Raw genomic sequence first — 23,662 nt, 5'->3', positions numbered from 1 at the left:
CTATAGAAAGAAAACATTTTATTAGGTACTGATTCACACATATAAAATGGGTAATAGGTTGAACTGAAGGGGGAAAAAACCTACACAAAAATAATACATACTAATGTTATACAGTAACATTACTGATTGTTCAAAACGGGTTTACCTTTCTCTGGCTGTTTTTGTTGTTGACACAGTGGCCTTCAGCATGCTGTTTGAGCCAAAACCGCCTTCACGTGCATTGAACAAGTACGGCTAAAAGGTCTCATTTACCGACAGGCTTCACTGTGAAACGCCGTGCAAAACAATTCCCTGCAATTGCAATTTTGCCAATTCAAGTAGTTTTCCTCAAAAAAAGCACAATTTTTTTTTTTTTTTTAAAGCCGCAGCAAAATCGAGCGTTTCTGTGCGCAACGATCACAAAAAAATAAATCCTGTACGGACTGATTAGCATTAGTGTCCAAAAGATACCCTCTAAAGGGTACAGAATTGTTCAACTGTTAGCACTATTTTGGATACGAGGGTGAATACACACTGGTGCAAGCAGGAAGAATCGGAGTTGGTCAATCCTAAACTACACATGGGTTGATTTGTGAAAGGTGTAGGACAAGCAACATCACATTTAGATTACGGCTGCCTAAATTTATATTTTAAAAAATTGCTTCTACATTGTATTGCAAATTATACGGATATAAGACCAACATTACAAAGCAATCGCAGATTTTAAATCCCCTCAGGCTTTAAATTATAGTGAGGTTTTTTTTTTGTCAGTTTAAATGATTGTTTATATGCAAATTTCTTGTTGTATTTTTGTGTTTAGGGGAGTCGTTACTTTAGACTTAATTCTAAAGGGTATTATATATTATTTTTGCAGCAGGCATTTAAAGACATGCAGAGGCCAGTTCCCATGGACGAAGTTCCACTAGTCCCTGGGGAGAGCATTAAAATAACTGGTGAGTGTTTTCCTGAAATCGTTCACACTACACAACATGACGTTTCTCATGAGCTTGCTTCTTCTGTAACACCCAGGAATCTGTCTGTTCTTTATCTGTAGCTAAAGATGTGATGTATATCTGTCCGTTCACTGGAGCCGTGACAGGCACGCTCACGATCACCGACTACAAGCTTTACTTCGTCAGTCTTGAGCGGGTGAGCGATGGTCTTAATGCAGTGCCATTTGTGCTATTCAAACTAACCAGAAAAATCATATGTGGCTCCAGATTCAATCAGGTTTTAATCGCATCCTGTTTTTAGGATCATCCCTTTGTGCTGAATGTGAATTTGGGGGTGATAAGCCGGTTGGAGACCATCAGTGTTCAGAGTCATGGGGAGAACACGCAGGGAATGGAGATCGTCTGTAAGGTGAAAGACTACACTATAAGGTCCAGCGTGCATTGCTGCATGTTCTATTGCAAAAGACGCAAGTGTACGTAGTTTGAGTAAGTTGATGGTGATCTCATTAAATACTGATAAACTGGATCTTCTGACCAGCTGAGAAAGACCAAAAGAGAACATTTACAGTTACTGAGTTTTCAGAATTGCTTCAGATGATAATTCCCAGCAAGACTGAACTCTGAAGGATTTTGTATTCACTGCATATGCGAACTCATTGGGGTGTAACATAATGTTTTAGAAATTAACTAAGGCACTTCTCGGAGTGGCATTTGAGATTCAACCACAGCAACAGCATAACTAAAATACTTTGAAAAGCATTCATGCACGTACTTATGCCACTCTTTTAGGGATTTGATCTCACAGGCTTTCTCTTTTTCTCTGTCAGGACATGAGGAGTCCGAGGTTCGCCTATAAGAAGGAGGAACAGAGTAAACTGGAAATTGTGGAGACGCTTACCAAGTGCGCCTTCCCACTTTCCAATGATCTGGTGAGTGTCCACTTTAATATGTTGCCAGTTTTGGGTCCTTTGTTTCAAGACAAGTTGAGGAGTTGTAAATAATTGATTTGACCTTTTTTTTTTCCCCCAGCCCCTGTTTGCTTTCCAATACAAGGAAAAGTATCCAGTAGATGGATGGAAGGTTTATGACCCAGTATCAGAGTATAAGAGAATGGTGAGACATATACTATCTATCTATCTATCTATCTATCTATATATATATATATATATATATATATATATATATATATATAAATCCATGTATTTTGGTGGAACGCACTTTAATAAAGAACTCATTTCAAATCCCACTCGGATCTGAGAGTGGACAATGACTAACTCAATAAAAATAAAGATTGAGGTATTTGATGGAGCATTTGTTTTTGTTTTTTTGGGGGTTTTTTTTCCTTATTTATTTGCCTGTAATAAAACAAAAAAAACTGTCTTTAAAACCATTTGACTCACAGTGTTTATTGTTTTTGTATTGTTTTTGTCTCTTGTGCAGGGTCTGCCCAATGAAAGTTGGACTATAAGTAAGATAAACAGTAACTACGAAGTGTGTGACACATATCCTGCTCTCCTGGTCATCCCAACTAGTATCAAAGATGACGAGCTTAAAAGAGTAGCGGCTTTTAGGGCCAAGCATCGCATACCGGTCAGTGTGTGTGTGTGGTCTTTAATGAGTGAGTTACTAATAATGCAGGCTTTTTGTTAGTCGTGTTAATGCTGGTAGACGCATTAATGGCATAGTTTAACCCTACCCGACTGCCTGTCCTGCCCGCTTCACGTTGTCTCTAGAGCATCTTTGCTTCTCAGTGATTATTTTTTTCAGGAAACCAGGCATGCCAGTGTATACCATTATCCCTTTGTAGTAACTAGCTGTCCATGTCACTTCTAATTTCTGATGTACAACATTTTGTTGCCTGCTCTCTTTCAGGTCCTTTCTTGGATCCATCCTGAGAGTCAGGCCACGATTGTGCGCTGCAGTCAGCCGCTGGTGGGCCCCTCGGACCGCCGCTGCAAAGAGGACGAGCGCTACCTGCAGACTATAATGGACGCCAACGCACAGTCACACAAGCTGACCATATTCGACGCAAGGCAGAGCAGTGTCGCTGACACTAATAAGGTAAAGAGAGAGAGAGATGTCTTCAGACATGAGTTCAGTTTAGGTTTCAGGTAGAGATAGCTATTGTGTAAAAATGAAATGCATATATTTGTGAGCATAGGTATAAAGATATTATATAGAGAGATTTTATAGGGATTTATGTATAATAATGTGACATGCTGTAGTGGTGAGTTTATTCGAGCATCGCATTCTCTTCTCTCCTCTCTTTTCCCCTCCAGGCTAAAGATGGTGGCTATGAGAGCGAAAGTTTCTATCCCAATGCGGAACTGAATTTCTTGGAGATTCCCAACATCCATGTGATGCGGGAGTCTCTGCGCAAGCTGAAGGATGTGGTCTACCCCACCATAGACGAACTTCACTGGCACTCTGCCATAGATGCCACACACTGGCTGGAGTATATCAGGGTAAACACACACACACACATATATATATATATACACACACACACAATGCATAACATCATGCAAATACAAATCAAGAGCTTCAGTTAATGTTCACATCAAACATCACATCAAAAGTACTTACTTAATTCATTATCTACATGTTGTTCTAGACAACTATTTGTGATACCTTGTTTGTGAAGCCTTGTGTGTTGTGTTTTACTCAGTCAGTGAAGTGATGGTTGTTTGAACTGACTTTGTGTGTGTGTGTGTGTGTGTGTGTGTGTGCGCGCGTATAGCTGTTATTAGCAGGTGCAGTGCGTATAGCAGATAAGGTTGAATGCAGTAAGAGCTCAGTGGTGGTGCACTGCAGTGACGGCTGGGACCGTACGGCTCAGCTCACCTCTCTGGCCATGCTGATGCTGGACTCGCACTACCGCACACTCAGGGGCTTCCAGGTGCTGATCGAGAAGGAGTGGATCAGCTTCGGACACAAGTTCGCCTCGGTGCGTATGAGCAGTGAGGGCGTGGTTGTGTGCAGGCGTGTGAACGCATGTATATTTAACCCCATCTTTCTCTCTCTCTGTGTTTCTCAGCGTGTCGGCCATGGAGATGAGAATCACGCCAACTCGGAACGATCCCCTCTCTTTGTGCAGTTCATCGACTGTGTGTGGCAGATGATGAGACAGGTCAGCTATTGATGCTTTACACCCCAACACTTGTATTCTCCAATCTGATTGGTCAGAAGGCGTTGGTGACATTTCTGTAACAGCATGATTCTGATTCCAGCTGCAAGGGAAATTACAGCTTTATACTGATGTGCACGTTCTCGTTTCTATAGTAACAGCTCATTCACAGGGTCTAGTATGGCGTACGCAATACATATTCTAAGCTTAATCGTAAACATATTATAAACATGTTGTTACTTAAAGAAAAAAAACATATAATCATTGTGATCTAGTTAAGATTTATAAGTTATCTTTTTATGGAAGTAGTCTCCAGTGTCACGGGAAAGAGGACATTGCACTTTCCAGTTTCTCAGTAACATTGCAAGTCTTATTAATTTCAAGAGTGAGGGGGGAAAAAAAAGAGAGGTTTGTGAGGGAACTATTGTTTTATTTTAATGTTATAAATTAAGAGATGATGAGAACGAACTCTCTTTTCCAGGACATTCCAAATTGTTGTATTGGCTATGCGCATTGTTTGTGCAATGGCTCAGACAGGTTTTTCCTCTTTTCTCAGCTTCAAAATGGCTTGCTTTTCTCCCATAGACAGCTCTCTGGTCTTCATGTCGGTTCTTTTTAACAACAAATGCAGTCTCCACAGGCGAAACCCAGGGCTCAAACCAAGAGCAGACATTCAGAGCTATTCATTCCTTAAACAGTCATTTTAACAAGGTACACCTGGGCAGCAAGAAAACCCCATCAGTCACACGTTCCAGTATTTTTGAACAGTTAATCAATAGGGTGGCTTCAAAAAAAGCTGCCATGTTTTAAGCTGTTTAACACATCTCGATGTAAATATGAGGAAACGAAAGCTGAAATCATCTCATATTCGTCTTTTGATCTCAAACCCAAATGTCTTCAGTGTATAGCAAAAACAATAGAATTGGCCTTGCTGTTCCAATACTTTTGAAGAGGACTCTAATTGTAAGAAATAAATATAATTTCCATACTGAACAAAAGACTGATTATCTGTTCAGGCGTTATTGTGCAGCTCCACATTTAAGTATCTTACTATACACTGTTAAACCCAGTGTCTGTGTTCTTTTTTTCAGTTTCCTTCTGCTTTTGAGTTCAACGAGCTTTTGCTCATCACCATTCTGGATCACCTCTACAGCTGCCTGTTTGGTACATTCCTCTATAGCAGTGAGCAGGAGAGAATGGAAAAGGTACGCTCCACATTTCATCAGGGAGGCTTTCCAGCCTGTTTTATTTTCCTGAATTGAAATTAATTTGTCTAAGTGTATTATGACCTCTCTCTCTTGCTCTGTCTCCTCCCTCCCTCTCTCTTCCCTCCCTCTCTCTCTTGCTCTCTCTCATGCTCCCCCCCCCCCCCCCCCCCCAATTTTTGTTTTTAGGAAGTACAGGGTAAAACGATGTCACTGTGGTCCTACATTAACAGTCAGCCGGAGGACTTCACTAACCCGTTCTATGTGGACTATAAAAACCAGGTGCTGTATCCACTGGCCAGTCTCAGACATCTGGAGCTCTGGGTGGGTTATTATGTGCGCTGGAACCCACGCATGAGACCACAGGTGATTATACTGCAAAACACACTTTATGAAATTATGGGGAAATGCTCAAAAATAGTGGTTCCAATATATACCAAAATACCTAGTTACTTGGATAACTGAACAGTGTCACTTCGACCAAGTGACGAATGCCACTTTTTATTTCTAAATGTTTCTGGATTTTAACATCAAGTTTGTTTTAAAAAAAACCAAAAACATTTGTATCAGCACAAAGCTACAAAAAAACAAAAAAGCTGGAATAAAGGGTCGGTAACCATAAAAAGTGCCATACACAGCGGAACTGGACACACGAGGATCTCTGACACTTGACTCTTCAGTGGTTACATTTTCAGTTCTAGTTTGTATGTACAGGTTTCAGTCTTCAACAGCACTGTAGTTTTCTTTTTAAAATGCACTCACTCCTTGGTTGTGCTCACTGCATTACAAACTAAAATCCAACAATGTGAGATTTTTATTTTTTTATTTTTTAAATGAGTTGAAATTGAGTGATTCTTCTATATTCCTGTATATTTCATGATTGGCTGGTTAGAAAACTACATGAACGTACAGGTGTTCCTAATAAAGTGGACGGTGAGTGAACATGACGTGGCTGAAACGATTTCCAAAACACTTCAGGAGTAGCTAGCGATAAAGATTAAGGTTACACCGGCTTGATGATTGATCTTTTAATAATGATACATAAATAAATAGAAAGCGAATGTAATGATTTAGAAAATCAGTGTCCCAAAACAAAACTGATGTTTGTGTGCTTTGTTGATTCTTATGTAGGTGCCGGTCCATCAGAATTTGAAAGAGTTATTATTTTTGCGTGCTGAGCTGCAGAAGAAAGTGGAGGAGCTCCAGAGAGAGGCCACGTCATCCCGCTCCATCTCCTCATCCTCAGAGCATACTTCTCCCTCCTCACATAGTGGTACACCACTTCACACTGCCGTCTAAATACACACACACACACACACACACACACACACACACACACACATTTAAGAGCACATACTGCCTTTACTCAATGAATACACTCTCAGGCACAAGTAGGGAGTGGATGAGTATGAAGCGGGCACAAACACACACACACATTCCTGTTTGCATTTTTATTTTTAACTATAGAGAAGTAACCTAGTGTCACATTTTATAAATCCTTTTTTTTTTTTTATATAAACCGAAAAATGGATCTTGGAATGATAGTCAGCATGTCTGCAGCATGAATCCATAGTATTTACTATCTAGTATTTGACCTGTAAATATGAAAAAAAGAAGTATTAATATATTTGTACTTACATGTCATGTTCATCTTTCCCTGTGGCCTCATTTGCTCCTCTGTGCCAACTCCCTTTCATGTTTTAATATTTCAATACAGTTTTTAGCAACTTGAAGGTTTTTGTGTCCCCCCCCCCCAAAGTGAATCATTGTTCTATTTTTGTATTTTATTAGTTACTTTCCATTTTATGTCCACTCTGTCATCACACTGAAGCTTGATAGTTATGTCAGTATTATTCATTTCTCATAGACCTGCCTTTCACCTTGCTAATATATGGAAGCACTGAATAAATAGTCAGTTTGTCATGTTTTTGTATGAAGGTGTTAAAATGTTGAGTTGTACGGCCTTTCCTGTTTCATGGACTTTTCACCGGTATCGTTTGAATAAATCGAACTGGTAATGAAAAGAACTGGTAATCGTCACCGATAGGGAAGCAAAACAGAGACATAAAGATCTGAATGTGAAAAGCCATTGAATTTTGGAAAAGAAATTTCGACACCATTGAATTAATAGAATCCGTGTATCATATCGTTCGTTCTTTTCATATTCAATTAAGAACCAATTATCCGAAAATGGAAAAATGGCTTGTTATTTTATTATTCATTTACAAATCCAAAATGAAAAAGGAAAAAAAAAAAAAAACTAATAAGAAGCCATTTCCGTTCTTTCAATCTCACGCTCAAGTTAAAAATAAGCAATTAGAAAATGGGTCAAATGTCCAGGTTTCATTTGAACATTTTATTTATTTTTTCGATTGGCTATGACCCGGAAGTTACTTGTTTCTTCATGTGTTGTGCTGGATAAAGGTGTTTTATTTTGGTTTATTTGTTTTGTTTTTTTCCTGAAGAGCATGGGGAGTTTCGTACTGTTTCAGGGAGCCAAATGTGTAACCCTCAAAGAAGACTGCAAAAGTATTAACTGTGGTTAAACCAGTCGATAATCCTATATAATCCTATAAACGTTTTTGTATTTACACTTTTACATTTTAGAAAATGGGCAAAATCAAGTTTAAAGAGAGGCTGTAATAAAAATACATAGTTTTTGGAGTATCTGAGGGGGCGCAGTGACTTTGTAGTTAGCTTGCTAGCTTCACACCTCCAGGTTGTACTCTGGTTTCCTCCCCCAGTCCAAGGACATGCGTTGTAAATTGTCCATAGTGTGTGAACAGGTGTGTGATGGGCTCACACCTCGTCCACGGTGCCCCTCGCCTGAGATAGACTCCAGGGCGACCCTGTGTAAGATCGATGGAATATCTGATTTAATGAACACTGAAAAACCTTTATTTTCTTTTTTTTGAAAGCATGAATTTGTGCATGTGAACACTGAAATATAAACTCCTTAGAATTTCAAGGAGGTTACTAAAAAAACATTAAAAATACAGATGTGTGGTTTTCAAGGTATTATTTTTCACTGATGTGAATCCATTGGAGTTCAAATTTGATGATTTATGAATTCACTTATTGTCTCTGTTTTGCTTCCATACATACTGCTCTGTAAAGGGTTGTGACGGTGCACTGGTGTTTCATGTAATGAAGGGAGAAGTGTGAATCATCCGTGCAATGATGGAACTGAAAGGGAGGCATGTTACACTTTCTCATAACAGCTACCAGATTTTAGGTACGTCCCTTACTTACAAGATGCCCCAATACAGCTTCTTTTATCTATTAGTGCAAACAGAGCAAAGGGTACTAATGAAATGTATCCAGTGAATTAAGAAAAGGATCACAGTGGAACTCAATGTGCTTTAGAGGGATAGAGGACAAAGTACAAATCAGATATACATACAAATGGTGAGAGTCATCCTGATGAAAACGCAGTCTTCCAGACGCATCTAATTATGCTTCAAGAAAGGATGTATAATTAACACCCCTTTCACAAACTTTGCACTTAGTATCTGTATTTTTATGCTTGTACTATACCCTCACCAGTCATTATAATACGAATGCCTGTTTATTCATGCAATTATCCAATCAGCCAGTCATGTAACAACAGCACGATGTATGAGGTTCACTGAAACTGGACTATTGAAGACTCGAATAACCTGCTCTTTTTCCAGTCTGTGTAGCCTCACATTCCTGTTATTGGGTGACACGGGTGGAATCAAATGATGTTTTCTACTGTTCTCAAGGTTTGGCATGCTATGCATCCCAAGATGCTTTTCTGCTCACCATGTATATTAAGAGAGGTCATTTGACGTTACTATGGCCGTCCTATTAACTTGACCCAGTCTGGCCATTCTCCTTTCATCAACAAGGTGTTTCCACCCCCAGAACTGCCACTTACTGGATGTTTTTCACACAAGTGTGTTTGTGTGTGTGTGTGTGGAAATCCTAGGAGAGCTGCAGTTTCTGGAATACTCAAACCAGCCCATTTAGAATCAACAACCATGCCACAGATAAAATCACTGGATTACATTCTGGTGTTTGATGTGAATATTGACTGAAGCTCTTCATCTGATCCTGCTTGATGTTATACATCGTGGTGTTGCCATATGATTGGCTGATTGGATAATTATATGAATGAGCACATGTACAAGTGATCAGTGAGCACATCTATCCATCATAGAGGTATTTTGGGACAATACTTGACAATATACCTGACTTTGTAAGATTTGTGGCCAAGTTGAAGAAGCTTCTGACATTCCAATGGAAAAAAGTAAATAAAACAATCCAAGACAAATTCGTTTTCAGTCTTTTTTTTTATTGTTTTTTCCCTTCATGTTAATCTCTTTCTATCAGGTATTGCCAGTGAGGGATAAGATTTAAAACAGATCTTTGTTTCCAAATACAAGTAGAAAATTGACTATTGAAGCAGTGAAGATTGTCAGTAGATCTTAACTTCTTGACTTCACACAATGGGGAATCGTATGTCTCAGCAATGAGTCTGGGCTGAAGTGAACAGACACTGGTAAAGCAATGCAAACTCCTACTGTATGACATTTCAATTTGATCTGTGGTGGTAAATGTGTCGCTTCACTGGCAGTGCAAATCCAAAACTCTTCAGAAAATTCTCTCTACAGAACCCGTCCAAACTTCATATGTCAATGCAGTAAGCAAGAAAAACTGTCTACAGCTAAAGAATCTAAGCATGCATCTGTTTTCACCCTTATAGAAAAGGTTTTGCAGTTCCTATCCAAAAAACACCAAGAGCCCAGATTTCCTTTAGAGACTAAATGTAACCTCCAATTTGTGGCCTTTTCGGTAACTCGACTCCCAGACGTCGCCACACTGATCACAGTGCATCCTTAAAATCCACCGTGCAGCGGAAATGTAACAGTCGATTCAAACGAATTGTTGAAAATGTATATTGTTCAAGGCATTTGTGAATTTGAAATTTCGCTACAAACCAAGTCTGAACAGTCACCAGAATCTGAGGCAAAAACACACGAAGGAACGAGATCACCTCGTCATTGCCTTGTCTTTGGTGTTATACATGTGTGACAAAAGTAACACCAGAGATGCTACGTTAAAGTGGTCAAGAAAATTGTACCAGAGTAAAAAAATTACATTCGGTTAGATCATAAACATCGACTGAAACTCTCGATAGGACGTGACATTGTTGGCAAGTTGCATACGAGCGGACATTCAACAATATTTAGTAGAAGCGTTGTGGATGTTTTGTCTGTGTTCGTCTGTAATATACTGGACTGTCCTACCAAGAGTTCGACCACATACACATTCAACTGAAGCTCATACAGTCAGCATACTGAACTCTCCTTTTTGCGATAGTGCGGCCGCTTAACAGGATAAGGCCTAAGAAGTCAAGCACCAGCAGCTTGTGGCTAAAAAGGTGCAGCAGAATTGAGCTCGGTTAGGAGGTGACGGGTGACGGAAAAAAGCCGGGGAACCTCGGAAAGGAAAACAGGGCCGTGTTCCAAATCTTTTATTGCCTCCTCTTCAAACTCCAACAACCTCTGGGCCCTACAGCTAAATCCAAAGCTGAGGAAAACAACCGTTCAGCTAAGAAGGCCTTCTCAAACACAGTGTTTGAGCGAAGGGAGGAAATAATCAAACACAGATCAATTGAAACACAGCTGATACAGCAAAACCGTAAAAAGGTGCCATAGAGTGTAAATGATTCTAAAAGACACAAATCTAAGCCCAAACACTTCATATGACCATTGATATGACTGCTAACGAAATCTATTGTACTGTAGCTACACTGCTACAAGTGTATATAAAGATACACCGATATAACCAGTTGAACATGAATAACACGCAAAGCACATTTCACAAGCACGATATCTTTCAAAAATGTCCAAAAGCACAAATTCCCTAATAAAGGAAAAAGACATGTTTGTGCTAACATGTAAGACTTGAGTTTCTACATCTTCCAAACAAGTACACTTGAGCGTCTTCGTTACTGTAAGCTTGCCTCTGAAAATCTGCTACCACTGTTGTACCAGTAAACACACACACACACACACACACACACAGAGCAAGTTAGCAAAGATTGATCAACAAGGTTTCTTCAACACAACCACCTTTTGATACACGTACGCTCACCTCCAATTGTCAGTCTGTTTTTAAAAGCAAATTAAACCGTGAGCAGATATCTTCTCAAAAGTCCTGTTCAATTTCAGAGCACAAAAAAACCTGCCTATATACACAACAATTCAGTTCCACGGCTCTGAAAGAAATGCAGGGCACAAATGTACAAATCACTGCAATTTTTTTTCTTTCTTTTTTTTTTTTTTTTTAAATGTGAAAAGGATGCTTGTAAAAAGGTGATAAATCTTCACTGGGAATTACTTTAAGGTGATCATCAACAATTAATTTATAAAGCAGGGGAGCCTGGCTCTGGCCCTGAATTCCTGTAATCATGCACAGTGTGATGATTTCTCATCTAACACTCCTACCTGATGACCCGAGGACTTAAATCGGGTGTGATTCAGGAAAATTCCCAAACTGCACTGGACTGTAATTTTACAGGAACACAGTAAGGCTTCCCTGCTCTAAAGCGTTTCCTATAGAAATATTTATTTGAACACGATGTGGATAATCCAATCACAGACTCTGGATTAATGATGAACACAGTGATGCTTTCACACAAAAGTGTGATGGAAACTAAAAAGCGGGAGCAGCACTAATGCATGAATTGTTTGTCTCAGAGTTTGTACTTTCAATTAGAAACACATTAAACTTCTGCACAATTTCCAACTTCATATGAATAATATTGTAAACAGTCGTATTAGTGAGAATGAAGACAAACGGTTAAATAAATATTCACAGAACGTTTGACTTAGTCACAAAGCAGATGCCCCCCAACTGAGAGTGTGTATGCGTTGAGCAGTGCTCCCTCTTCAGGCTGGGAGATGTATCACAGGTTACACCACGTTGTCTTCTGTGGGCGGCTCAGCGTTGGGGGGCTGGAGGAGAGTTTGTTGAACTATAAAATGAAAATAGTTTTATTAGATGTCAGCTGGTTAATCACATACAATCCCAACAGTTTCAACAAAATGATATATATACACAACATGCATGTATCCTGTGTGTATACTTTGTGAGTCCCCATAACTTCCTGTATATTTCAATTATTGTGCTGCATTTGTTCTTGTCCTGCATTGTAACAAACTATTAGCACGTTATTTAGTCCTATGTATTCTGTTTTTACAGAATGTGACACTTCCATATGAAAGATTACTTGACTTGACTTGTGCATGTGACATCTCAAGATTTTGTCAAAGTCGATATGATTAATAGGTGTTTTTGAAGAAAGGATTATTATTGTGGTCAAGTACACACTGTCAAACTGAATATAGACCAAAACAAGAAGGCACCAAATCAAAACCAGAACCAACCAACAAGTCTGCCTCATTTATCGAGCCGGATTTGAACAGATCTATTCATAAACCTACCAGAGCCATATCACTCTGCAGCTCTCGCCTGGTTTCCCACTGAAGCTAAGCAGGGTTGTGCCTGGACAGTACCTGGATGGGAGACCTCCTGGAGAAAACTAAGGTTGCTGCTGGATGTGTTAGTATTGTATTGGATGTATTAGTGAGGCCAGCAGGGGGCACTCACCCTGTGGTCTGTGTGGGGCCTAATGACACTATACTATAAAAACAGCACTGTCTTTCATAGAGGTCCTGACTCTCTGTGGTCATTGAAAATCCCAGGACACTTATCATAAAAGAGTAGGGGTGTCCTGGTGAAATTCCATCATGGCCCCTGAATAATCTCTGAATTGGCTACATCACTCTCCTCGCCTCTCCACTAATAGCTGGTGTATGGTGGGCGTTCTGGCGCACTATGGTTGCCGTCGCATCATCCCCCATACTAGCGCTTCGAGTGTCTAGGGAAGTGCTATATAAATGTAACTATAAATAAATCATTCGTGGGAGCGTTTAGCAATTTGGTATTACTGAAAATCCTGTTAGCTCGGGAAAATGTTCATATCCTACAAGAGCTTCTGAGGTTTGTGCAAATTTACTCACTAATATGAACCTCGATTAATTGGTTACAGCAAATTTATATTTATATGTCAAGTTTACATCATACTTATTTTAATTGTGTATTTAGGAGATTAATATATGCCAAGTTTAAGAAAGAATAGATATTTAGGATTAATTATTGATTTTTTAAGCACTAATTCGAGTGACAAAATGATTGTGAGGTAATCCTGTGCATGTCCAACTTTTGTCAGCGCTTATATTTCTTGCTACTGGCACATTTCAAAAAGAGATAAGTGGCCGATTGTAGTTTCAAACGACAATGAACCGTATAATCTCTAGTGTGCATAATAACACGTCAGCGTGAGAAATTTCTGACCGACAGTCAACAAACTTTTATCTTATAATCACCTAGGTAGAGTGTAGGTCTCTTTTTCCTCCATTTTCATGTAATGTTAAATGAACCATTTTCTTTTTCCTTTCCTTTTCTCACCTCACATAATATACACCTACAGTGAGGGAAAAAAGTATTTGATCCCCTGCTGATTTTGTACGTTTGCCCACTGACAAAGAAATGATCAGTCTATAATTTTAATGGTAGTTGTATTTGAACAGTGAGAGACAGAATAACAACAAAAAAATCCAGAAAAACGCATGTCAAAAATTTTATAAATTAATTTGCATTTTAATGAGGGAAAAAAGTATTTGACCCCCTCTCAATCAGAAAGATTTCTGGCTCCCAGGTGTCTTTTATACAGGTAACGAGCTGAGATTAGGAGCACACTCTTAAAGGGAGTGCTCCTAATATCAGTTTGTTACCTGTATAAAAGACACCTGTCCACAGAAGCAATCAATCAGTCATATTCCAAACTCTCCACCATGGCCAAGACCAAAGAGCTCTCCAAGGATGTCAGGGACAAGATTGTAGACCTACACAAGTCTGGAATGGGCTACAAGACCATTGCCAAGCAGCTTGGTGAGAAGGGGACAACAGTTGGTGCGATTATTCGCAAATGGAAGAAGCACAAAAGAACTGTCAATCTCCCTCGGCCTGGGGCTCCATGCAAGATCTCACCTCATGGAGTTGCATTGATCATGAGAACAGTGAGGAATCAGGCCAGAACTACACGGGAGGATCTTGTCAGTGATCTCAAGGCAGCTGGGACCATAGTCACCAAGAAAACAATTGGTAACACACTACGCCGTGAAGGACTGAAATCCTGCAGCGCGCGCAAGGTCCGCTGCTCAAGAAAACACATATACATGCCCGTCTGAAGTTTGCCAATGAACATCTGAATGATTCTGAGGACAACTGGGTGAAAGCGTTGAGGTCAGATGAGACCAAAATGGAGCTCTTTGGCATCAACTCAACTCGCCGTGTTTGGAGGAGGAGGAATGCTGCCTATGACCCCTGGAACACCATCCCCACCGTCAAACATGGAGGTGGAAACATTATGCTTTGGGATTTTTTTTCTGCTAAGGGGACAGGACAACTTCACCGCATCAAAGGGACGATGGACGGGGCCATGTACCATCAAATCTTGGGTGAAAACCTCCTTCCCTCAGACAGGGCATTGAAAATGAGTTGTGGATGGATATTCCAGCATGACAATGACCCAAAACACACGGCCAAGGCAACAAAGGAGTGGCTCAAGAAGAAGCACATTAAGGTCCTGGAGTGACCTAGGCAGTCTCCAGACCTTAATCCCATAGAAAATCTGTGGAGAGAGCTGAAGGTTCGAGTTGCCAAACGTCAGCCTCGAAACCTTAATGATTTGGAGAAGATCTGCAAAGAGGAGTGGGACAAAATCCCTCCTGAGATGTGTGCAAACCTGGTGGCCAACTACAAGAAACGTCTGACCTCTGTGATTGCCAACAAGGGTTTTTAAACCAAGTACTAAGTCATGTTTTGCAGAGGGGTCAAATACTTATTTCCCTCATTAAAATGCAAATCAATTTATAACATTTTTGATGTGCGTTTTTCTGGATTTTTTTGTTGTTATTCTGTCTCTCACTGTTCAAATAAATCTACCATTAAAGTTATAGACTGATCATTTCTTTGTCAGTGGGTAAACATACAAAATCAGCAGGGGATCAAATACTTTTTTCCCTCACTGTAATTACCATTTTCTGTAATTTGTCTCCAGATTTTGGGCCTTTTCCATGTGCTTTTACACTGTTAAATAATGTTCTTATTGGCATAGACAGTCAAACCAAATAACTTTTCCTTCTGCCTCTGAGAAATTAATTTTCTTTTAAGGTTTTGTCTTTAGCTCTCAGTGAGCTTAGCCTTTTATGGAGTGTTATGGGCATCATACACACGAATATGAATAAAATTATTATTATTTATAAATCTGGTGGCCTAGAAAAACATTTACACACACCTTTACAATAAGATTGATAAATGAGGCCCAGTGTCTTTTGATGGATATAAATCAGGACAGACTGGCTCAGTGATGGATGTCCACTGATGTCTCTGGCCAGTCAATGTCCACTGATGTCCACAATATATCTGTCTGATGAATTCTTTTAGCATGTCTGTCCCTCTTTTGTGTAATAGTTTAAATCATCTTTCTAACAATGGGAAAAATCCAAGCAATCCAAGCTCTACCTTGAGGCTCCTGAGCCACGACAGCTTCTGGATTCTCTGCTTTAACCATATCTGCATTCAGACTCTCTGTGAAGGAAGACAGTGACAGTGAAGTACACTGGAAGAACCAGGACAAACGATCCATATGGCAATAACGTGCTAGCTATTAGTTCTTACGCTGTATGCTGAAGCACAGCTTCTTCTTCTGGTAAGAGATATAGCTGCTGACTGCACCAACCAGCGCCATGGCAACAGCACTTACAATACCAGCGATGGTGCCAGTCTCTGCCATGGTGTCTAAAAAAGGTGAACAATTTGGGGGGGGATGCTCAGAAATGTTTGGGATCCTTTGAAATTGATCTGGCTTGTTATATTTTCTAATAACACTGGAAAAGGAAGGTTCGATGCTTAATGATTTCACCCAACACTATGCTGGAATATAGTTCTTACCATAATTACCATCATCAGCAGGGTCCACAACACCACCTGATCCTCCTGAACCACCTGAACCTCCTCGTCCTCCTAGAAACACACACATTCCCCTAATCATGTACCAGGTAGAAATCAGCAGAACGATCAGAATTTTCACTTAAGTAAAATTCTAATTGTGATGATTATAAAAAGACATTTTCCCCACATAGAAAGTTCCCCCTAACAGTGCTGCTTTCAGGTGGATTATGGAGTTCTGACACTTGGTTCTTAAAATAGAGAATGATTAACACAATTAATGTGATTACCTATTAATAATACTCACACAACAACTAATTCACTATAACATTTTTGGTAACACGTTACTTTAGACTTTCCATAAGTGACATTAGTTACACAGTACTTAACGTGAATAAAGCATGTACTTCAGCTTTAATACACCACAAGCAACATTAACCAAGTATATAACACGTGCATTAATTGTTTTTTTTTTTTTTAATAATAAACTAAATAACCAATTCTCATACCATCACTAAATTTAAAATGAGCAAAATGAAGCCCTTAATGCTCAATATGAACCAACACCTTAATTACCATGTTCGTTATTGCATGTTTGGCAAAATTCAGAACTGAATATCAAGTTTAAATATTTACACTCAAAGTTCTGTAATTTGTTTAGGAACGTGCTGAAATTAAATTTTTGCTCATTTATGTGGATTTTTAGTCACGGATGGAATCACCATTAGTCAATGCAGGTGTTTTTACTTTACATTTGAACAGATGTTTTTTCGCACTGAACTTCCTCCAGAAATCCAGTAAATAATGTTGAGTAACGGAGCCTTAACATAAAGGGATACCAATTAATTTTTTTTAATTTTTTTGGACATTTATAATTATTGACTCGTCCCTAGTACCATGTTTATTATTATAATTTATTATTACTGGTATAAAGGTAGTGCATATACAATAGACCTCTTATCTGTTTTTTTTCTAGAATTAAGGGTGCTAAAAAAAAAAGAAAGAAAAAAGAAATTGGTCTAACATACTACCTTTCCCTTTCTCAGGATGGTAGGTGCCATCTTTATTCACATTGGCTAGGTCATCATCTGTAAACTGACCTCCTGTGAAGTTAGATGAAGACTGTTAGTCTGTGAGGACCATGTAAATGTTTCTCACATACAGAATACCCCGACACTATAGAAAATCCTCAACAGGAATCAAAGTGAGAAGTTATCCTCCAAAAGCAGGAAAGAATGATCTGATAGTCCAAAGGAAAGGAAAGCTGAGGACAAGATCCAGCAGAAGACATATCAGGAAATCGACAAACCAGGCAGCTATAACCATACGCAAGAACCATGCAGGTGTGCTGATCATATGTTATAGGTCCTATACAGCAGCAGGACAGAATCATGATAGGTGGCTTATTAGTAGGATACACTTCTTTACATTTCACAATCAGAGCCAGACTGCTGATTAATCCATATTAATGGCAAAGGCGGATTTCAAATCTGATGTAAGAGAAAATCCTTTCAACATCATAGCAGACAGATGACAGAAGGAAGTGAGATATAGATTTCATTCCCATGACAGCGTCACCTATAAACAATGTGCGTTCCTTACCACCATTTCCACCACTGATACCAGGCCTGTTGTCACCTATTCCAAAGCCATTATCTGAAGGAACACAAGATGCCATGGATTCCCCTCTAATTTCACTTTCACACTTCTTGCATATTATCAAACAATTGTCTTCTAGGCATATGTCACAAGTGCTAAATGACTACAGAACAAATGCTGGTAACCTATAAACAAGCAAGCTTTCTTTTAATTGATTTTTTTTTTGCATTTTCCCCCTAAATTTATAATGATAATGAGTCTTTATTGGTAACATTATATGCTCAGGAAATTCTGTTCTTCGCATACCCCAGCATGTCAGGAAGCTGGGGTCAGAGTGCAGGGTCAGCCATGATACAGCATCCCTGGAGCAGAGAGGGTTAAGTGCGTCGCTCAAGGTCCCACTAGTGGCAGCTTGGCAGTGCTGAGGCTTGAACCTCCGACTTTCCGATCAGTAACCCAGAGCCTTAACCACCAAGCCACCACTGCCCCACACTCACCAGCCAGCTTTCCCCTATCATACAACAGGTACCAACCAGGGAAGGTGAGGGCTATCACGTGCTTCCTCCGAGACACGTGAAGGCAAACAACGCATCTTTTTTAACTGCTATTCATGCTGAAACTCACACAAGGCACTTGGAGGAAAGAGCTATCTGCCCTGTTCTGCATACGTGAGCTCATAGACCAGTGGTTCTCAAACTTTTTCAGCGTGAGGCCCCCCTTGTGTAGCTTGCATCCCTTTATGGCCCACCAGAGTCATCAAAATTTCATTTCTTCCACACTAGGCTCTTCTGTATTAACTTTCTTTGCTAAGTCTTCTATCTAAAAACGTATCCATTTTAAATAGGCTTGTGGCTAACAGTAACAGGTAAAATACAGGTAAAATAATGTTCTAGAATTTCTATGCGGCCCCCCTGGCACCATCTGGCGGCCCACCAGTTTGATAACCACTGTCATAGACGCCCCAATTGCCTAGTGTCACTGTGAATGACAGGGGAGACAGTATGCCATCCCTCCCACCCAGACAGCATGACATGTATAAAATGTCAAATGAAATGGATGTTCTGTTGTTTCTTGGGACTAAGCAGATTTCAGATATATAATACATTTTACAGCACCGATAATTTCCTAACTGGAACTTTGACCTGCACCATAAACACTGCACAATATTCATCTTTAAGATGAATCTAACACAGTGAGAATTACAGAAATAAATACTCACCATCTTCATCGGGGACCAGAGCATCAGCAAGGTCAAGAGCCATTGGATCTAAGAGATACGTGTTATATATTATTGTGTGTGCATTTTTAGGACAGCCGTGTACGTATATAAATATATAATAACAATATCATGATTATACAATTACAATGTATTTATATGACCACATCGATTAAGCCTGAAAAATATCACAATGATATTAACACCTATTAATAAGCCAATCAATATGCATGATTATATCACAGCACTGTTGAATGCTCAAATCTCATTTTACAGAATTTTCTATAACAGCACCTCTCATTCTAATATTGTTTCTATAGTAACAGCTCATTCATGGGGACTTGTATGGCAGATGCTCATATAATTTAAGACTAAAAAAATAAGATTTTTAAAAAAGTGTTAAAAACTTTATAGCTGTTAGCTGGGATCTAACGAAAATTATAACAAGAACTAACTTGTTAATACTTGTAATTAGTAACTATAAAAGGACAAATTGCTGTGGTATAAGAGAAGTAAAACACTTTGAGATGTTTGGTGCATTGCTTATTTACCCATGACTTACTTTCCTACTGTTTCATATAAAATATGAAACCATTTGATACAGTGGATGGTATAAAAGAATGGGTATACTGATGTGAGGTTGGCATGCAGGGTTACAGTTAAGGCAGAAAAGAGACGAAATGATGGCTGAAGATTGCACTTAAGCTTGCAGCCTGTAGATAGTGAAACGTGCATGCAGGCAGCACTGGTGATTATACTTCTTGCGAATTTATGGGCATGAAAGAAACATTGGGAAAAGGTCAATGGGCACAAAACATAGAAAGAATGTTTTTTGGACACTTTTCTGAAAACATCAAAACATTGATTCCCATCAAAAAGCTTTAAACTCAAAGCATTAAAGGAAAAACGGTGGGAGGTTTATTATAAAGTAATGATGCAAGGAATTACAGTGATTTTCCTCATGTGCTTTGAATCTGCCACTACAAATGGACACACACACACACACACACACACACACACACACACACACACAGACTCAGGGAATAGGAGTGGCTCCACTGAGGGACATGGACAACATAATACACACCATCAGAGGTTTGGAGGGATGTGGAGGTTGTGCGGGGCAACAAAGCAGGCCGCGCGGTTGTTGTAAAGATATCAGCAAGGGTCTCCTCTGTCAGTAAAGGCTAGCAGGTTAGTAAGGTTAAAGACACACACAAGAGTTGCTTTATAGCTGAAATGAGGATTTAAATAAAGACTCTGCATTCGTGTTAGGACGAGACCCACTGTGTATAAACAACATAAAAAGTACTTTGAACTTAATGATTAAATGATGCACTGTTTAACACCAAGTCCCTTTAAAACAGTCATGATTAATGACCATGTCTATTATCGTAAAACGGGAAAATGTCTAGAATCTGCACTGGCTGGTTTATTTTTCTAACAGTCCATTCCTAGAAGAAGAATATTATCATAGTGTTTACACAATAAGGTCTTGGAGAGTACACTACTTTTGTATTTATTGCTACTGATTTGACTCACCTAAAGGCAGCCCTGATATGAGTCAGACAAGGTGACATTGGTTTCAGCTTAAGACTAACCTGGAATAACTCCACCTGTTCTTTAACCCATAAATCCACTTTTCCTAATACCTTTTGGTGTCTGTCAGGTACTTAAGGGTCTGTGGCTTGTTTGTGTGCAGGATAAGTGCTATAGCCCTGCTCAACATGGGACCTCACAAAAAAATCAATGCATGCTGGTAGACAGAGTGCGCTGTGATGCTGAGGAATAAGATCTGTGTCTATGGCAGAACAACATGCTGATTTCTAGAAAAAGCGCACGAATTAGTACAGGCCAAGCTTGAAAAGAAGCAGCTGGAAATAGGCAGTTAGAAAATGTCTTCTTCTATGCATTTGAGGCAAGAAAGAAATCGGGTTCGTATTGACGACTCTCACCTTTTGTAGTTTTCGTTGGGGGCTTAACAGGGTCTTTGGGCTTAACAGGGTCTTTGGGCTTGACAGGATCTTTGGGCATGACAGGATCTTTGGGCATGACAGGAGGTCCTACCGAGCAACACAAAGGCCTGTGTTAGAACAACAACTGAGGAGAATCAGTTATCAGACAGTCCATTATGACATGGGGGATTTACTACAGTGTAGGAAGACATTTCAATTTAAATACTCCGATTATCTCCACCTGTACCTGCTCCTCCAGGTTGTTCATTTTCCTTGGGCTTTGGAGTAGCTGGGGGAAACAAAACATCACAGATGTCAGTCCTGATTAGACACTTAAACTTTGTTTTCTGTTTACTAATTCACAATACGTGTGTCTTTGACAGTGGAGCAATAATATTCTGTATTTATTTCTATAGGACGAATCATTGTGAGTCCAAAATCTAATTTCACCTTGTCAACATGGCAATTTCTGTAATATAAATATCCTTTTTGAAAAATCCTGTTGATTCTGGAAATTAAACCCAGAACATAAAGGTTTGTGCTGTTCATTTTCGGTAATCAAATTGGCCTGTTTTCAGCTGAACATTAGAGAAGGTTACTGTGGCTTTATCAAGGCAAAGAAACGTTCACTTACAAGGCTTGTCATCTAAAGCATCGGCCAGGTCGAATTCCTGTGCCAGACCTAGAACACCAAACATGGTACATTTTTGAAAAAAAATCTAAACCATGAAAAAAAAACAGACATTCTGATAACATTCACTGGCGACACTGACATTTAAAAAACCACAGTACAGGAAAACTAGTCACATTCAATCTCCCCAAACACCCCTAAACATAAAACGTGTATTAATTTGTAGAATAACATCCTGATATTATTTCATTCATGGACTTGTGACATAGACATCTCACAGCATGACAAACATTCCAGCCTCTCTAGATAAAAACAAAGGCAATAAAATGACAGCTGGTCTGTGCACAAAGGCAATATTCATAATACACAAAAAACCCTTTTGTATGCACATAACTCACAATGAAGATATTTCAAATAGGATTTTTCCTTGTGTGCTATTTTGATTAAAGAGCGTATAGTGTAAGACTGGGACATCTGGACAACTGTCTGAGAAAATCCACATGACAAATGGAGGATTTAATTTTAAAACATTTGTCCTTAACTAGGTGCCCACTGTTTTTTTCTTTTTACTTCTTTTTTTTCCCTTTTACATCACTAATCTTCATTTTATTTCACTTGTGTGATGTTCTACACAAGAAGCATTCTGTAGCCTTCTAACCTGTCTGTAAGTCTTATCTGTCACTATCTATGTGCTGCTATTTTTTTCTGGACAGAGGTATTTGCACTCTATGCCAGGATTAGTAACAGTACTAAAAACACCATGCACCATGTGCACTGCTGCCAGGCCAGCTCAGCATGCTACCACTGTGTCACATGACCAAACCCATGTGTCTGTCTCTTACTCTATATTTCCTGCCACAGCAGAGAAGCAAAATGGCACAAACTTTCATAGTGGTGAACGTTTGTGAACTCAATTTTCTATATTTCTACATAAATGTATCATATATATGAATGTGGATTTGCAATACAGGAACGAGCACGTCTGGTTATGTGCAACTGATTTCATATTTGATAACAGATATATGGTCTGACCTAATATCTTCATTTTCCCAAACATATTATAATTGCATTAAGCCATTCTTGACTCTGTGCAACTGTTAAGGTTGTACTGATGTCAGACTTTTTTCCGTTTTCATTTTATTGTGACAGAGCAGTAAATGGAGTCAGGTAATAGCCTAACGATTGCAAAATGCATAAAGCCTGGTCACAGATCTATATACATCCCTGCATAAATAATGAATTCAATGAGGTGGGGTTGAGCACATGGCTTCGTGCATGGATCTGATTACAAACACAGCAGAGGGTGTGGCTGATGGAGCAGAGCAGACAGACTCTTTACACTGGCTGCAACTCCTCATTCAGGCTTTTTGGGTGGGTAGACTACTGCAAAGACACTAAAGCTGCATGATATGAGCTCACCACTAACAAGACAAATGCCACTCTCACACTCCAACATATAAATCAAATGCACAGCACAGACTTGGTGGAACAAAATAGCCTTGAAAAGGTTTTGGTATTGCTGAACCCCCCCCCCGTGAAAATGCGATGGTATCTCCCCGTATTCCGCAGTCCCCAAAACCCACGCTACGCTCATAGCACCTTGGCCCCCTGTGGCCCAGCACGCGCATGCGCACTGAGCTCCACCTGCACGCATCTGGAGCGCACGAGACCGGCGACACCTCTATTGTTAAAATGGGCGTGTTTCCAGTCCAAACCCATAGAGCTGATTTTTTATAGCCTGTAATATCATTTGCAAATCTGATACAATCGTGACTCTTTAAACCTAAGACGAATGTGAAATCATGGAATTTTCGGCCCATATTCACCACGTTATAGCGGATTTGTCCCATTTCCTGCGTCGGAATAATAATGTTATTATGATTTACAGCGTGCATTTTTTTTGAACATCATAATATTGACGATTAAATATGAAAAATATGGGAAGGTGTCA

General features: G+C 39.4%; 2 protein-coding genes across 8 annotated transcripts in view; one reads left to right on the top strand and one right to left on the bottom strand.

The window, feature by feature from the left end:
* Positions 1 to 9,561, top strand: part of mtmr1a (myotubularin related protein 1a) — a 20,950-nt gene extending 11,389 nt beyond the window's left edge. For 2 of the 4 annotated variants that reach the window (XM_053629041.1, XM_053629039.1), the window contains 12 exons: positions 854 to 932; positions 1,034 to 1,128; positions 1,234 to 1,341; positions 1,760 to 1,861; positions 1,962 to 2,045; positions 2,373 to 2,522; positions 2,805 to 2,993; positions 3,212 to 3,397; positions 3,673 to 4,062; positions 5,151 to 5,264; positions 5,454 to 5,630; positions 6,396 to 9,561. In XM_053629041.1, the coding sequence (XP_053485016.1) occupies positions 854 to 932; positions 1,034 to 1,128; positions 1,234 to 1,341; positions 1,760 to 1,861; positions 1,962 to 2,045; positions 2,373 to 2,522; positions 2,805 to 2,993; positions 3,212 to 3,397; positions 3,673 to 4,062; positions 5,151 to 5,264; positions 5,454 to 5,630; positions 6,396 to 6,563 (1,842 nt within the window). In that variant the 3' untranslated portion in view covers positions 6,564 to 9,561. The remainder of the gene's footprint in view (positions 1 to 853; positions 933 to 1,033; positions 1,129 to 1,233; positions 1,342 to 1,759; positions 1,862 to 1,961; positions 2,046 to 2,372; positions 2,523 to 2,804; positions 2,994 to 3,211; positions 3,398 to 3,672; positions 4,063 to 5,150; positions 5,265 to 5,453; positions 5,631 to 6,395) is intronic. The other 2 variants (XM_053629042.1, XM_053629040.1) reach the window with 2 other exon arrangements.
* Positions 9,551 to 23,662, bottom strand: part of cd99l2 (CD99 molecule-like 2) — a 15,162-nt gene continuing 1,050 nt past the window's right edge. The window contains exons 2-11 of one of the 4 annotated variants that reach the window (XM_053629070.1): positions 21,715 to 21,762; positions 21,322 to 21,369; positions 21,081 to 21,188; positions 19,129 to 19,176; positions 17,913 to 17,966; positions 17,342 to 17,413; positions 16,314 to 16,385; positions 16,041 to 16,160; positions 15,885 to 15,950; positions 9,551 to 12,270 (exon numbers count right to left, since the gene is read on the bottom strand). In XM_053629070.1, coding sequence (XP_053485045.1) covers positions 12,209 to 12,270; positions 15,885 to 15,950; positions 16,041 to 16,160; positions 16,314 to 16,385; positions 17,342 to 17,413; positions 17,913 to 17,966; positions 19,129 to 19,176; positions 21,081 to 21,188; positions 21,322 to 21,369; positions 21,715 to 21,762 — 698 coding nt within the window. In that variant the 3' untranslated portion in view covers positions 9,551 to 12,208. The remainder of the gene's footprint in view (positions 12,271 to 15,884; positions 15,951 to 16,040; positions 16,161 to 16,313; positions 16,386 to 17,341; positions 17,414 to 17,912; positions 17,967 to 19,128; positions 19,177 to 21,080; positions 21,189 to 21,321; positions 21,370 to 21,714; positions 21,763 to 23,662) is intronic. The other 3 variants (XM_053629071.1, XM_053629072.1, XM_053629073.1) reach the window with 3 other exon arrangements.

Source organism: Ictalurus furcatus, chromosome 7 (assembly GCF_023375685.1).
Source record: "Ictalurus furcatus strain D&B chromosome 7, Billie_1.0, whole genome shotgun sequence".
In the NCBI taxonomy this organism is placed as follows: Eukaryota; Metazoa; Chordata; class Actinopteri; order Siluriformes; family Ictaluridae; genus Ictalurus; species Ictalurus furcatus.
The sequence above is the reverse complement of the archived record's forward strand: the minus strand, read 5'-3'. Positions and strand labels throughout refer to the sequence as shown.